Source organism: Sinocyclocheilus rhinocerous, unplaced genomic scaffold, assembly GCF_001515625.1.
Source record: "Sinocyclocheilus rhinocerous isolate Xijiao unplaced genomic scaffold, SAMN03320098_v1.1 scaffold1213, whole genome shotgun sequence".
Classification (NCBI taxonomy): domain Eukaryota; kingdom Metazoa; phylum Chordata; class Actinopteri; order Cypriniformes; family Cyprinidae; genus Sinocyclocheilus; species Sinocyclocheilus rhinocerous.
Genome location: NW_015625600.1, coordinates 216362 through 230426, shown reverse-complemented (window position 1 = coordinate 230426; position 14065 = coordinate 216362). Strand labels below are relative to the sequence as shown.

At 34.3% G+C, this 14065-nt stretch overlaps 2 protein-coding genes across 3 annotated transcripts in view; one reads left to right on the top strand and one right to left on the bottom strand.

The window, feature by feature from the left end:
* Nucleotides 1-2702, top strand: part of LOC107758317 (decaprenyl-diphosphate synthase subunit 1-like) — a 15705-nt gene extending 13003 nt beyond the window's left edge. Inside the window, exons 9-11 of the mRNA XM_016576037.1 lie at nucleotides 673-786; nucleotides 970-1050; nucleotides 2357-2702. Coding sequence (XP_016431523.1) covers nucleotides 673-786; nucleotides 970-1050; nucleotides 2357-2497 — 336 coding nt within the window. The 3' untranslated portion in view covers nucleotides 2498-2702. The remainder of the gene's footprint in view (nucleotides 1-672; nucleotides 787-969; nucleotides 1051-2356) is intronic.
* A 1542-nt stretch (nucleotides 2703-4244) lies between these two features.
* The window catches only part of LOC107758303 (abl interactor 1-like), a 69547-nt gene continuing 59726 nt past the window's right edge, over nucleotides 4245-14065 (bottom strand). For both annotated transcript variants that reach the window (XM_016576027.1, XM_016576021.1), the window contains 4 exons: nucleotides 9565-9759; nucleotides 8236-8322; nucleotides 5895-6077; nucleotides 4245-4986 (listed from right to left, as the gene is read on the bottom strand). In XM_016576027.1, the coding sequence (XP_016431513.1) occupies nucleotides 4811-4986; nucleotides 5895-6077; nucleotides 8236-8322; nucleotides 9565-9759 (641 nt within the window). In that variant the 3' untranslated portion in view covers nucleotides 4245-4810. The remainder of the gene's footprint in view (nucleotides 4987-5894; nucleotides 6078-8235; nucleotides 8323-9564; nucleotides 9760-14065) is intronic.

Sequence of the window (14065 nt, the reverse complement as noted above, 5' to 3'; positions counted from 1 at the left end):
ATTTCACAAACCTTGCAAACTTAGTCGAATAATCCAGCTGTGAGATCTTGTGAAGTGTGCATGTGACCTGCATGATCACGTGTTCTCTGTGTGACTTTCGGTTCGTGCGAATTGAATGCTTTAAACATTAAATTTGTGATTTCAAATTATGCTGCCCTTTATGCATTTGCCCACTGTCATATTCAAGTCATTTTCACTGTGTGCTGTATGTAAAATGAGTGTTACCTTGGCTTTATTTGAAAAAAATATGATTCCCAATGCACACAAACTTCCCAGAGTGCTCTGGTGGTTACAGTTTACTTCCTTTTTAATGATATTTTTATTAAATATTTATACTTCGTCATCTAAAGTATAAGTATGTTTATTTTACAAAGTATTTTCAAATTTCTTAAATATTAATTAAAATAAATACAATTATATCGGCCACACTGCTTTCCAAGATATCGGCATCGGCTGTCAAAAAACCAATATCGGTCGACCACTACTCAATTCAGCATGTTTGTGTGTGCTGTCTGCGTCACTCATAGCACGTGCTTATATCGTGTGCTATATCGAACATTTTGTATATCGTTACCGAAGGTGTACTGTCGATAAATATCGATACCGTTTTATCGCCCAGGCCTAATCTGTGTCATGTAAAAGTCAAGTGAAAAGTTTGCTTGTGTTTTTCAGCTTGTGGATGACATTCTGGACTTCACTTCCAGTGCAAACCTCCTGGGGAAGCCGTCAGCTGCCGATCTCAAACTGGGTCTGGCTACCGGTCCCGTTCTGTTCGCTTGTCAACAGGTACGACAGCTGAACACATCTGTGCTCAAACAATATAAACTCACGTCTCTGAAGTACAGAATCAGGGGAATCAGATCTAATGGTTGACCTGGTTTATGACAGCCATAAACTTAACCGTAACAGTCTGTAGTTTGGTTTTTCTAAAGTCCTCCCAACCATATTCACACTACTCTCACTCTTTAGTTTCCTGAGCTGCATGCAATGATAATGAGATGCTTCAGCTCTGATGGAGATGTGGATCAAGCTTGGCAATATGTCCTGAAGGTGAGAAGAATTGCATTATCTAGAACCTTTATACAGTGTGTGTCATTGTTAAGAATGTAAGTCTATCCCTCACAGCCTCGTCATCCATGTTAAATTCTATATGTGACCCTGGACCACAAAACCTAAATTTTTCTGACATAAATAAGCTTTCCATTGATGTATGGTTTGTTAGGATAGGACAATATTTGGCCAAGATACAACTATTTGAAAATCTGGAATCTGAGGGTGCAAAAAAATCTAAATATTGAGAAAATCACCTTTAAAGTTGTCCAAATGAAGTTCTTAGCAATGCATATTGCTAATCAAAAATTAAGTTTTGATATATTTACGGTAGGAAATTTACAAAATATCTTCATGGAACATGATCTTTACTTAATATCCTAATGATTTTTGGCATAAAAGAAAAATTGATAATTTTGACCCATACAATGTATTTTTGGTTATTGCTACAAATATACCCCAGCGACTTAAGAGTGCTTTTGTGCTCCAGAGTCACATATGGTGTCTAATCTAACTAAGGCCAATTTCTCCCCAAAAGTTGTTTTACTTAAAAATAATTGCATAAGAATATATATATTTTTTTATTATAATATGGTCAATAAAAACTTTAAGTCATGAAAGCAGTTGAAAAATATTACATAAATATGTATGCCTATAATATGTACTCATTATCTTGCTATACTACATACACTTGCATAACCTTATTTTATTTCGTTTTTTTGCGTTATGTTAGCAAAAGCAAAATAATTGATTTGCGGTGAAATATGGAGAAAGTAATGCATTTGACAACGATAAAGAAAATTGAAAAGCAGGTGGTTTTTCAAAATTCCATTTAAGATGTGTATTTAATTTCATTTTAAATTATTTCCTTTACTGGTTTATTGTTTTATTTAACTACATTCTAAAACATAAATAAATCTTTAACTTTGTGAATTTATTTTAATTTAAAAAGATTTATAAAATTTACTGAGTTGGAAAATGAGCCTATTTTCAAAAAATAGTGGAGTGTTCCTTTAACGTACTTTTAAATAGTTAATTTGTCAGTAATATAATTGGATTGATTCCTTTGTCTGTTATTTATAAAAAAAAATTTTTAAATAAAATGATTAAAATGTTCATATTTAAAGTAATAGATTCATAAAACATTCCTTCATTTTATATGTAAGTGTCAATCCTAGTTCTCGACGTGTTTTTGATTTTTTACTTGAAGTTTCTTGTGATTCGTCCCAGTAGAATAGTTGAAGTAGCATTACAGAAGTTTCTATAACTAGCTGTGAACTCTTGTTTTCTGTGTTCACACACACAGAGTGACGGTGTGGAACAGACTAACTACCTCGCCCAACACTACTGCCAAGAGGCCATTCGTCAGATCAGCCGGCTGCAGCCGTCAACCGAGCGAGACGCGCTCATCCAGCTGACCGAGCTGGTGCTGCGCAGGGACAAGTGAGCCTGGACGCAGAGCTCCACACTCAGGCAGCTACACCTCTGCAGGGCCCTGCTGTGAGACGAGAGACGGACGCCGGGGCTTCAGAGATCAAAGAATCACATTTACATTGTTGTCACTGTATGCTTGACCGTACTGTACTCACAGAGCCGTAATCTCCGTTAACCTCTGCGTGAGGTGTTTTACTGATACGGCAGGAAAAACTCTGTGAAATCACTGTAATTCCAGGTGTAGCACAGATGGAGGTGCCACTGTCACATGTGGATCCGTTACAGATGCTCGCTTAAACATCCGTCCACTCTATGAAAGGCCAAACGTCTTTGATGTCGAAGATGCTCTTGTTAATGTACTTTTGCATCAAGTGCTAAATAACAAGCAAGGCCTTAAACCTCACTGACTATTTACTATAATTAAATAAGGTATTTTTTAAGTAAACTTCCTGTTTGACTCTTATTTTCCCATCTTAAAAAGGAAAAATATAATGGCTCGTAATATTTAGTCTGCCCTTAGTTTTATACATAGTAATCTGAAATAAACAGATTATTGTGCTGATACTAGTATAAATCTATATACTCAATGTTAATGTTCTTCGTCTTTCCTTCCTGTGACGGGCAGCCCAGAGAAAAGTTGAGTTAAATGCCAGATCGTGTTTACTGTGTAACTAAAATAGCATTAGCTAGGAAAAAAAAACAAAAAACTATGCATTTTTTGGGACTTTTAATTATAAAAAAGCCTGAGATACACCAGGACTCTTATTTTAAAATGTGTACACCGTTTCGTATAGTAATAATGACTTTCATATAAGTTTCATGATCCTATTTTTAATTGGGATGTTTGTTGTACTATAAGATTTTTTAACGACCTTCAATTTAATAAAACTGAAGGATTAATCTATTTTTGGTCACAAATACAATTATTATTATTATGACTGTTAAATTTGGTTCATGTATGGTAGATGTAAATTTGAGTCTGGCTCTACATTAATTAAAAAAAAAGGTAAATTAACAGACACACTTTACATAGAATGATTTATTATAAAAGACTGTACAATTAAATTTCAATTAACATATTATAAATACAAATTCTGAGCTGAGACGATCTTCAGCACAGATGGAATTCAGTTGGAAAACTTCAAATGTTTCATTATGACAAAAGTATCAAAGCATTAGCTTTAAACACCTGAAATGACTGACAGCGGTCAGATGTAGTTTAATGAAATCTCTGTAATCGCTTCTTAAGACTGTATGACCCCTAACGATCCCAGAGAATGGAAATAGACAAAACAAATTAAAAAGGAGGAATTAATGCCAGACCTGAGTTAAGTAACTAGACCAGTTCAGATTTCATGACTGCGATTCTGATACCACTCAGTTCATTGTTCAATGCACCAACCACGGTATTGGTACTGTAAAATCAAGCGGCGGCTATTACTTGTTACAGGACCATGGCACCAAAAAAAAGTCGAGTCCAGCATTGCAAGATTTGTGATGTGTACTGATTAGAGACCTTGCAGACTAAATATTAAAGCTATGTATCTACACAGAATTCATGTTTGTTCATTGTAGCAAATACTTTAGTCATTGTGGCATTAACTAAAAAATATTAAAATTGGTGGAGAGAGACTGAGTTATTGAAAAAAATTATAAAAAAAGTTCTGTGCTTTGCATTCATTACCCAAAAAAAAAAAAAGAATTTTATATCAATATTAAACAAAAAATTTGAGCATAAAAGCAAGTCTACAAATGCCTATATATATATATGTAAAAAAAAATGTGTACTGTAAATAATACAAAGATGAAAGCAGAACGGAATTTAACGTTTAGGTTATAATACATATTTAAATTTTGTATGCATGCTTTACGTTAAGATTTTGATTCATTTGGGGCAATGACGTGGAGCTTTAAGATGAAACACTCAAATGAATTAGTTTATAAGATGAGGGATTTTTTTTTTTTTGCATCCAAAATCTCCAAACAAATGTAAATGGAGAGAAGAGGTAAAGGAAATCAAATAAATGGTCGACTTTTAGTTGGAAATGTCATAAAAGCGGAGACGATCATCTACTTTACATGTTCACATGTTGTATTGACTGTCGAAGATACTGTGATTGACATTCACTAGACATTTTATGTACACTGACTTCCTCTGAATAGTTGGTCATCCCGTTTGCCCACATACACCCATCACCACAAAGTAAAGTTCATCGATTTTCACGATTCTCCATTTGTGAGGAACAAACATTCAGCCGTGTGCTTGTGCACGGTTTCTACTGTGGTCTGATTGATTGGGTATGTATGGTTTTTAGGTCCGGTCCCTTCAGTCGGCATAGTGCATGATGGACTCCACGTAGTTTCCAGGAAACAGACCAGTGACGCCGTTGCAAACGCCCTCGAACCAGCCGTCGTCATTTTTCTTGATGATGTAGATGATGGCTCCTTCCATGAAGGTCAGTTCATCACCCTTATCCTTGATGTAGTCGTAGATGGCAACCACTGCAAAGATGCAAGTCATGGGAAATATCAGTTATTAAAACGATAAGCCACTTCAGACTGTGTGCTACATTAAGGGTGTTCTTAGGCAACAACAATATGATGAAAGACACTAACGTTCAATAAAGTTCTTTATTATTATGCTATTTTTAATAGCATGTAACTATTATATTTTTATTGATATACGTAGTATTAATAAATTTCATTACATATAAGAAGTTACATATGTTAATGACTAATCAAAAATCTTAATTATAAAAAAAAATTATATATATAATTAAAAAAAACATGCTAATACATAAAATAATAATGGTTCATAGTACTAATAATTCAAAAATATAATATACAATTTATATCATATCAATTACATATACATATATGTTGATAAATAAAATAAATGTCATAATAATTATAATTATAAATTTAAAATGATGTTAATGGTAAATAGTAAAAATAATAATATATTTAATATAAAGTTCCATGTTAATAAATAAAACGTCAAATATACAAATGTTATTAATACATAAAAAAAATCAACAACATCATCAATAAAACTATAATAGAAATATGTATGTTAATAAATAAAATAGTATGTATACATGTGTGTAAAGGGTAATAAAATAAATATAAAAATAATGATACATGATACAAACAAAGTTACATGTTAATAAATAAAGTTTAAAAAATATACGTGTATACAAACGTGTATGTGTGTAAATAAATATATAAACAATGTTAAATATAGCAACAACACCAAATAAAAATAAAACAAATATAAAAATAAATCATGTTAATAAATATAAATGTAATAATAACAAAATAATATCAATAAAAAAATTATATAAATTACTTTTATTTTAAATTACTTTACTTTTATTAATTAAAATTTCAGTAGTTAAAAAGAACCTCACCTTTCTCAACGTAGGACTTGGGGGCCCAGTGAGGGTCTCCATCTGCATAAGGGTCACTGTACTGTACTACAGCTGCCTCTTCATCTTCATAGTCGACTGGTGGAGGCGGCGGCGGCGGAGGCGGAGCCTCGTCAAACATGGGCATGTCATCAGGGGGAGGGGGAGGAGTCGGGGTATCTGCAACTGACATCAAGCAAACAACACAGTCAGCTTCAGAGACACACAATAAATCCATGGGCTCCGTGCTGGCGACTTGTGCTGGGCATGCGATCCGGCTGCTCATCATGCACACATGCTCACGCAGACTAGTTAGTAGACATGCATGCACAGGGAATTTGCTGAAACACTCATGTCTGCTGGAGATACTGTGCCGAGTGCTGGTGTACATACATCACACACACACACACACACACACACACACACATCTATGGATCTAGGGAGATCACTGTATATGTATGGAGCTATTCACAGATATGAAAACTTAAGAGGATTTAAATGGAACAGAGTTGAATTCAATATCCAAAAGACAGCAATACTATGAAATCATTCCTCAGTAAACGACATAATACACAGTACACACTCAAACTAGAAAAAGGTGCTTGTGGGTCCGTGGAAAATTTGTATGAGAAAAAAAAAAAAAAGTCATAGATTAGTTTAACTAAACCTTTTTTTTTAAACAATATTTTAAACTTTTTTTTTTTTTTTTGTAATTTCATATTTTCATTTTATATTGCTTTCTAAAGTCTGGTGGGAAATCATGAGATTATTTTGTTCTACTGGCAGAAGAGTTATTATTAACTAAAACTAAAACTATTAAAAATAGTTTTTCTTAACAAAAAATGCTGAAATAGAACTATTAGATGAAAAAAAATTAACTCAAATGAATTAGAAATATTTCCTTGTCCACTAGTTATAGTAGTTAAACTAGTGAAGCTATACATAAATGCATAAATAAACAAATAAATAAATCTTTAAAATAAACTTATAAAAAAAAGACAAAAGCATACAACTACAAAAAACGATTAAAATTCAATTAAGATGAAAACTGCACATATAAAAATAAAAGCTAATTATAAAAATAAAATATTATAATACTATATCAATGATAATAAAACAACACTGATTGACATTTTTTATTATTTTGTTTTAAAGGTATACAATGTTAACAGTAGGTTAAAAAAAATATATATATTTTTTTTTTTTCTCCAGATAATATTTAATTAATTTGCTTTGTCCTGAGTACAGTGACATGATAAAAACAATAATTAATATAATAAAATAATAATTAATAATTATGTATAATTATAAAATTATTAAACAAATTTAACCAATAAAACAACAACAATAATAATAATAATAACATTATTGTTATTACGTCTAACCTTTTCTCACAAAATATCAATGGATATTTATATTTTAAAATATTTAGCAGACTTAATATTTGGGGGCACATTAAACCAATATGAACTGTACTTGATCAAATAATCACTTCCTGTTAATGTGGCTGGTTCTTGGTTGATCAGTTGATCAGACTTTGTGTTCAGTCAAAGGTCTGTGTGAGACGACCTCAACAAAAACTCATCACGATACCAGAATGCATCACGAGAGGGCAGCAAAAACCACTTTGTGCTTTTATGACAAACCCTACAATGACGGCTTCTTCTTAAACCGATCCACCTTTCTGAGAAATAAAGTGCACTCAAAGTGCATGTTTTGCTGCAACTCGACACACGTTGTCCATGCGACCCTGTATTATATACATCACCGTCAACAGAATGCGAGGTAACCGATGCTGCTCTGACGACTGGCAAAACACCGGGCCAGTTAAAAGCTTTCAATTCTTCCCATGATGCATCAGTGTGGTTTAGCCCTACCTAAAGCTGGCTGGGTATTAATCAAACACAAAGCCGTACACAAATGTAGCCCAATGAATGAATGAAAGAGTATCTAATATCAAGTCTATAAACGAGACACGCTTTATCGCCATTGAATCCCAATGTAATCCAGAATGTAGAACATGTTCAAATTAGAAAACCTTTCAAGAAATCTTTCTCCAAACAGTCTATTAAGCCTCTTTTAGGTTACATAAAGCAATACACACTTATGTAAATGTGTGACACTGTTTTGCAGGCTTTAGGTGTTAGGAAAGGCTTTATTGTAGTGTATTGTTTGAATTGTATTGAATGAACAATGGCAATACGCGTGCACTTTGACCTGCAGAATGAACAATGTTTATTACAGCACAAACAGACGGATGGAAATAGAGATGGGGGCAGCAAACCGCAAACACATCTACATGCTGGGGTGAGAAACGTTGGCGAAATGTGGCCGTCAGACTTACTGTTTTCCTGTACTCTGGCCACAAAGCCTGTGAGAGGGATCTGTGGGGTGAGCTGAGGCATGGGTGGAGGAGGAGGGGCCATAGACACTGAACACCACCCGTCACAAACACAAGCACACAGCATTTCCTCTCTTGTTTTTAACCGCCATCTCTATCTTTCTGTCGTCGCTCGGCTAATGTCCGTCCCGTGCACTGAGCGCTCTCTCCTCCACATCATGAGTAGACACGCCCCTTACTGCTGATTGGCTACAAGTTTGTTTTGGTACTCAGCCCGACTTCGTTTTCTAAAGCGTTTTTGAAAAAATACATACCCCACCTTTAACCATACTATTTTCAATTTACCATAACTAGACATTTCTTATAGAAATTGCCATTAAAGATTGTATTGATTTTCACGTTTATTTCAGGCCTGAGTGCTCCGATTTAAAACAATTGAACTAAAATGTCCAGAAAGTTTCCAGTAAAAGTACCATCTGAATAATTGAAATAAATGTGAAAAGCCTTTACAGTGAAAAAATACTTTAAGTAATAAATAATAATAATAAAAACAGTTTTTTATTGTAATATAGTTTAAAATGTAATTTATTCCTGTGACCGCAAAAGCTGAATTTTCAGCATCATTTTAATATGCCCATTTGCTGCTTAAGCAATATTTCTTAATATTTTTGTGGGGAAAAAAAAAATATATATATATATATATTTTTTTTTTTCAAGATACTTTGATGAATAGAAAGTAAAAAAAAAAAACGCATTCATTTGAAATCGAATGATTATGTAACACTATGAATACATATTTACTGTCACTTTTGATTTCTTTTGATCCTTGCTGAATTCAAAGTATCAATTGTTTTAAGAAAAAGAATCGTGCTGACCTCAAACTTTTAAACATCATCAGTAATGTTTTAGTAATACTCTCTCATTCATGTCTGATGCCGATATGACGCTCATTCACTCTAATGCTTCTGGACATCTGAATGTGAGATTTAAAATCTCAGCTTTAATGCGAAGATGACAATAAATCTCCATTCATAAGCAGGTGGCCACAGGCCCGGTGCTCTCAATGCTCATAAAGCTGAGGCTTTTGCGGTCTTAATGGCATTAGTGTGTACGGCCGCACACCTGTGTGTAGAGACAGGCTGTTCCCTTCATCGCAGACAGAATGCGCCTAAAAATACCCGGGTATTATGACGCTTATATATGGCTTTCACCTAGCCAGGGCTGAATTTAAAGGAATGAAACTGTGGCGAAGGAACTCCAGATGTGATTATATTGGCTGTGAGTTTGTACAGTGTGTGTCTGTATATTTGCGTTTCATTCTCCGTCTCTTACTTGCAATTGTGCCCCCGTTAACGTGCGGCTGCTGCAGGGAGAACTGGGAAGAGACGGATGGCGCTCGGCGGTATGTACCCGTGGCAGAAACCATGGAGACGGAGGAGGTGGTGGAGCTGTGTCTGGAGATCTGTCGAGATATCGTGCCGAACTGCGACATGGGGATGGGCCCGAGACCTGGCCCAGCAGCCACAGCTGTTCGTTCCCAGAGAAGAAGGTACAAAGACAAGAGAAAATCCAGATGAGAGCAGTGAATGACATGCATACAGCAGACAAGAAAAGCTTCCTAAGATTTAATAGTTTAACTAATAGGTAGAAGAGTGATTCAAACATGGCAGGCACATTTCCAGGTCATATTTCATACATTTTTGGCAAAAAAAAAAAGTGAAGCGTTTTTCTCAAGCCAACAAAGCATTTTTCTCATATCAACAAAACATTCTTGACATTATTTTCATGAAAATTAAGCAAATATTTTCCTTCAGAACACTTACTGTAAGGCAACCCCACCTCCCAAATTATAAGTAATTATATTAGTTTTTTATCACTACGAAATAAAAAAAATTGTTACAGTAGTGAGACTGGAAAAAAAAAAATTCTCACCAAAGCGATTTACAAATGAGGACAATGGAAGCAATCAAAATCAACAAAAGAGCAATGATATGCAAGTGCTATAAGTTTCAGTTAGCTTAATGCAGTACACATAGCAAGGTTTTTTTTTTTTATTTTATTAAAATCATAATAAATAAAAAGAAAACAGATAGAATAGAAAAAGAATAGAGCAAGCTAGTGTTAGAGGCCTTTTTTGCTTTTATTAATCAGAAGTCAGAAAGTCAGAATTATAATTGTATAATAAATAAAAAGAAAACAAATAGATAGAATGCAAAAAGATTAGAGAAGCAAGTGTTAGTTTTTTTAATTTAATTATTATAATTTTTTTTATAAAGAATATAAATAGAATATAGAGTGCTAGAGTTAGAGGGTCAAATAAAGATGGAAGACATGTGTTTTTAGCCGATTCCTGAAGATGGCTAAGGACATATTATATTATATATAAGTTATTTCTTAACACCCGCGGTTGAACACCTAAATTTTCAACAAAGGAAGAAAAAAATAAAAAATAAAATTATATATATATATATATATATATATATATACTGGTAATAAAGGCAACTGCGACTTTTTAATCACACAATTCAGATTTATTTCTCACAATTGTAGGTACAGTATATATGTCACAGTTCTGACTTTTTCTCTCAGAACTGCAAGTTTATCGCAATTCTATAGAATGCAAAAAGATTAGAGAAGCAAGTGTTAGTTTTTTTAATTTAATTATTATAATTTTTTTTATAAAGAATATAAATAGAATATAGAGTGCTAGAGTTAGAGGGTCAAATAAAGATGGAAGACATGTGTTTGTTTTTAATTCCTGAAGATGGCTAAGGACATATTATATTATATAGTTATAAGTTATTTCCCTTTTGATTTCGAGCTTAAAAAATGTAATGTAATATAATATATCCGCCACTGAATAATAAAAAAAAAAGGTGACTTTTTCATCTCACTTCTCAAAGACTTTTTGTCTTGCAATCCTGAAATATAAACTCTCAGAAAACATTCCAACATTATGATTTGATGCTCAAGAAACATTTCTTATTATTACTGATGTTGAAGATTATTATTGATGTTGTGATTGTAACTTTTTATCTCAAAATTCTGACTTTTTTCTCACAATTAAAAAAAAAATAAAAAATTCAAGATATAAACTCAGCATTCTGACTTTTTTTACATCTCACAATTCCACCTTTTTCCTCAAAATTATGAGTTTACATATCACAATTCTGAGTTTACATCATGCAATTCTGTTTTTTTTTCCCACCACAGGAAGAAAAAAATAAAAAATAAAATTATATATATATATATATATATATATATATACTGGTAATAAAGGCAACTGCGACTTTTTAATCACACAATTCTGATTTATTTCTCACAATTGTAGGTACAGTATATATGTCACAGTTCTGACTTTTTCTCTCAGAACTGCAAGTTTATATCTCGCAATTCTAAATTGTAATAAAAAAGTCAGAATTGTGAGATATAAACTTAGACTTGTCAGAAAAAAAGTGTGAATTGTGAGACAAGTTGCAATTAACCATTATATTTATTTATTTAATTAATTTTTAATCCCGTGATGGAAACAAGCTTCAATATAAATATGACCTGCACATGTTTCACCAGATTCACAAAGAAAATCTGGGTGTGAGAAACCCAACCTCAGACGAAAACAACATGACCTGCAATAAAATGCACAAAGTTAGTATGAGAAATAGTATCATGTTTTGGAGTTTTGTAATATAGTCCTGTGTGTTTACACTGCCAGGGCACTGAGGGCAGATGGTATTTCCTCTATAGGGACATTTCCTGTTGACAGTAGCAGATAACAGTGAAGCCCTAGAGAGACACGCTCACCCTGACAGTGATGGCCGGAACTAAGCGAACAACAAACACAGTGGACAAACATCACTGTGGCACCAAAAGCCTTCACCAGTGACATATGATATAAACACAATAAAAACATCTCATCCCAGCTGTGTCCTGATGGAGCCAGTGAAACCTCCTGTTCTAATCAACAGAATTATGCAATAAGATGCTGATTAATACCGTATATCATCACATCAATGCACTGGATAACACATCATTGGGAAGATGCAAAGCAGAAGGATAACAGTGGATCTTTCACAAGAACCAGTAATGAGGAAGTCTCTGACTCACCAACACAAAGCTAGATTTTTGAAGGTGGTTGCTAAGGCGCTGCTATGACGATATTCTGGGTGGTTGCTAGGTGGCTGCATTATTCAAAAGAGCACACCCTAAAGTTTCTATGATATTTTGGGTTCTAGATGCAGAGTTTCTCCATGTCAAGAAATGGTCACATTAGTGATACTTTGGTGAAATTTCGCAGGCAAAGTAGGTTCATTGTCAATAGCCGGGTTTCCATCCAAAGTTGTGAATTTAACTTTAACTTTAAAAGCACCGTTTCCATCCAACGAGTCAAAGAGAACAAAATCGTCACTTCCTGGTAGAACTGGCGCTAGGCTATATATCACTATGAAAAGTAGGAGAAACCCCTGAATATAATAATTTTCATAGGCCTATATAATAAATTACTTGCGCCTCAGAGCGAGCAGACAAAACTAAATAAATGCGGTCATTGCTTTTGGAGGTGGATGCTGCTGTTTGGGAACACAGTCGTGTAACAGTTCTGGGAGGCAATTATACAGAAATATGTTGATGACAGACTTTGCTCGGACATTTCAAAATGACCATAACATTTCAGATGCTGAGGAACGAGATTGGTCCACTGGTTAGGTTTTGCCCTCCCATAGCGCAGTCACATGACTTTTTTTGATGCGCATGGAGGAATTTACTTGGCAAATGCGTTTCCATCTCCTTTTATTCGCATTAACCCTTTTTTCGCACAAGTCAAAAACCACCTCAAGCGAGCGTAAAAACTTTTTTGCGAATTAAGGGATTTTTATTCGAAATTTGCCGTTTCCATCACTCGTTTCTGATGCGATACTTCAAAATGCGCATAAAAACAGGGTGATGGAAACATAGCTATTAGTGTAGCGATGCATGAAGCACCACTTCTCAGAAGTCACTTCCAAAACAAGAAGCTTTACAAATGGAAGCTTGTAAAAAAGGTAATTGCAACTTTTTCTCACAATTCTTTTTTTTTTTCAGAATTGTGTGATATAAACTCGTAATTGCGAAGTTATAAAGTCAGAATCATGTGATATAGTTGCAATTGCGTGTTATAAAGTTAGAATAAACTTGCAATTCTGACTTTATTAAACTCGCAATTGTAAGAAAATTGTATTTTTTTTCTTCTGTATTGGACTTTTAAACTCGCAATTGCGAGTTTATATCACACAGTTCTGAGAAAAAAAGTCAGAATTGCGCGATGTAAACAGTGGCGGAAATGGGCTTGCATACTTACATTAGTAAATCCAGTTTATATATTAGTAAATTAATTAGTTTTTTCAAAGTGCAAAAAACCCGAATCCAATGCGAAATCTGCATGGGATTTTTCACCTCAAGTGAAATTACCAATTGCGCAGATTCCGATTGATGATGTTTTTGCCTGCAGAATTCACAAACAAAAATACAAAAGTCAATGTGACCGCAAGTTAAAGGCCCATTCCCATACTCTCTTTATTAATTATGAGAAAAACATCCAGGAAGGTCAGAGACTTCTCCACAGTGCATTGATTTAAACTGAAGCAGCACAAACCCACCACCCAAAATAACAATCACCACCACCACCAATCCCCCAATCTTAACAATTCTGTGACCCATGCTGAAGCCCCACAGACACACAGGTGAACGGGCAGGACGGGAATGCTGGTGTTGTCCGGGACGGACTTTGCACAGGTGCCGACGGGATTGGGGGAGGGGCTCACCTATAGCAGCGGCTGGCATTGGTGGGCCCTGGCCGGGG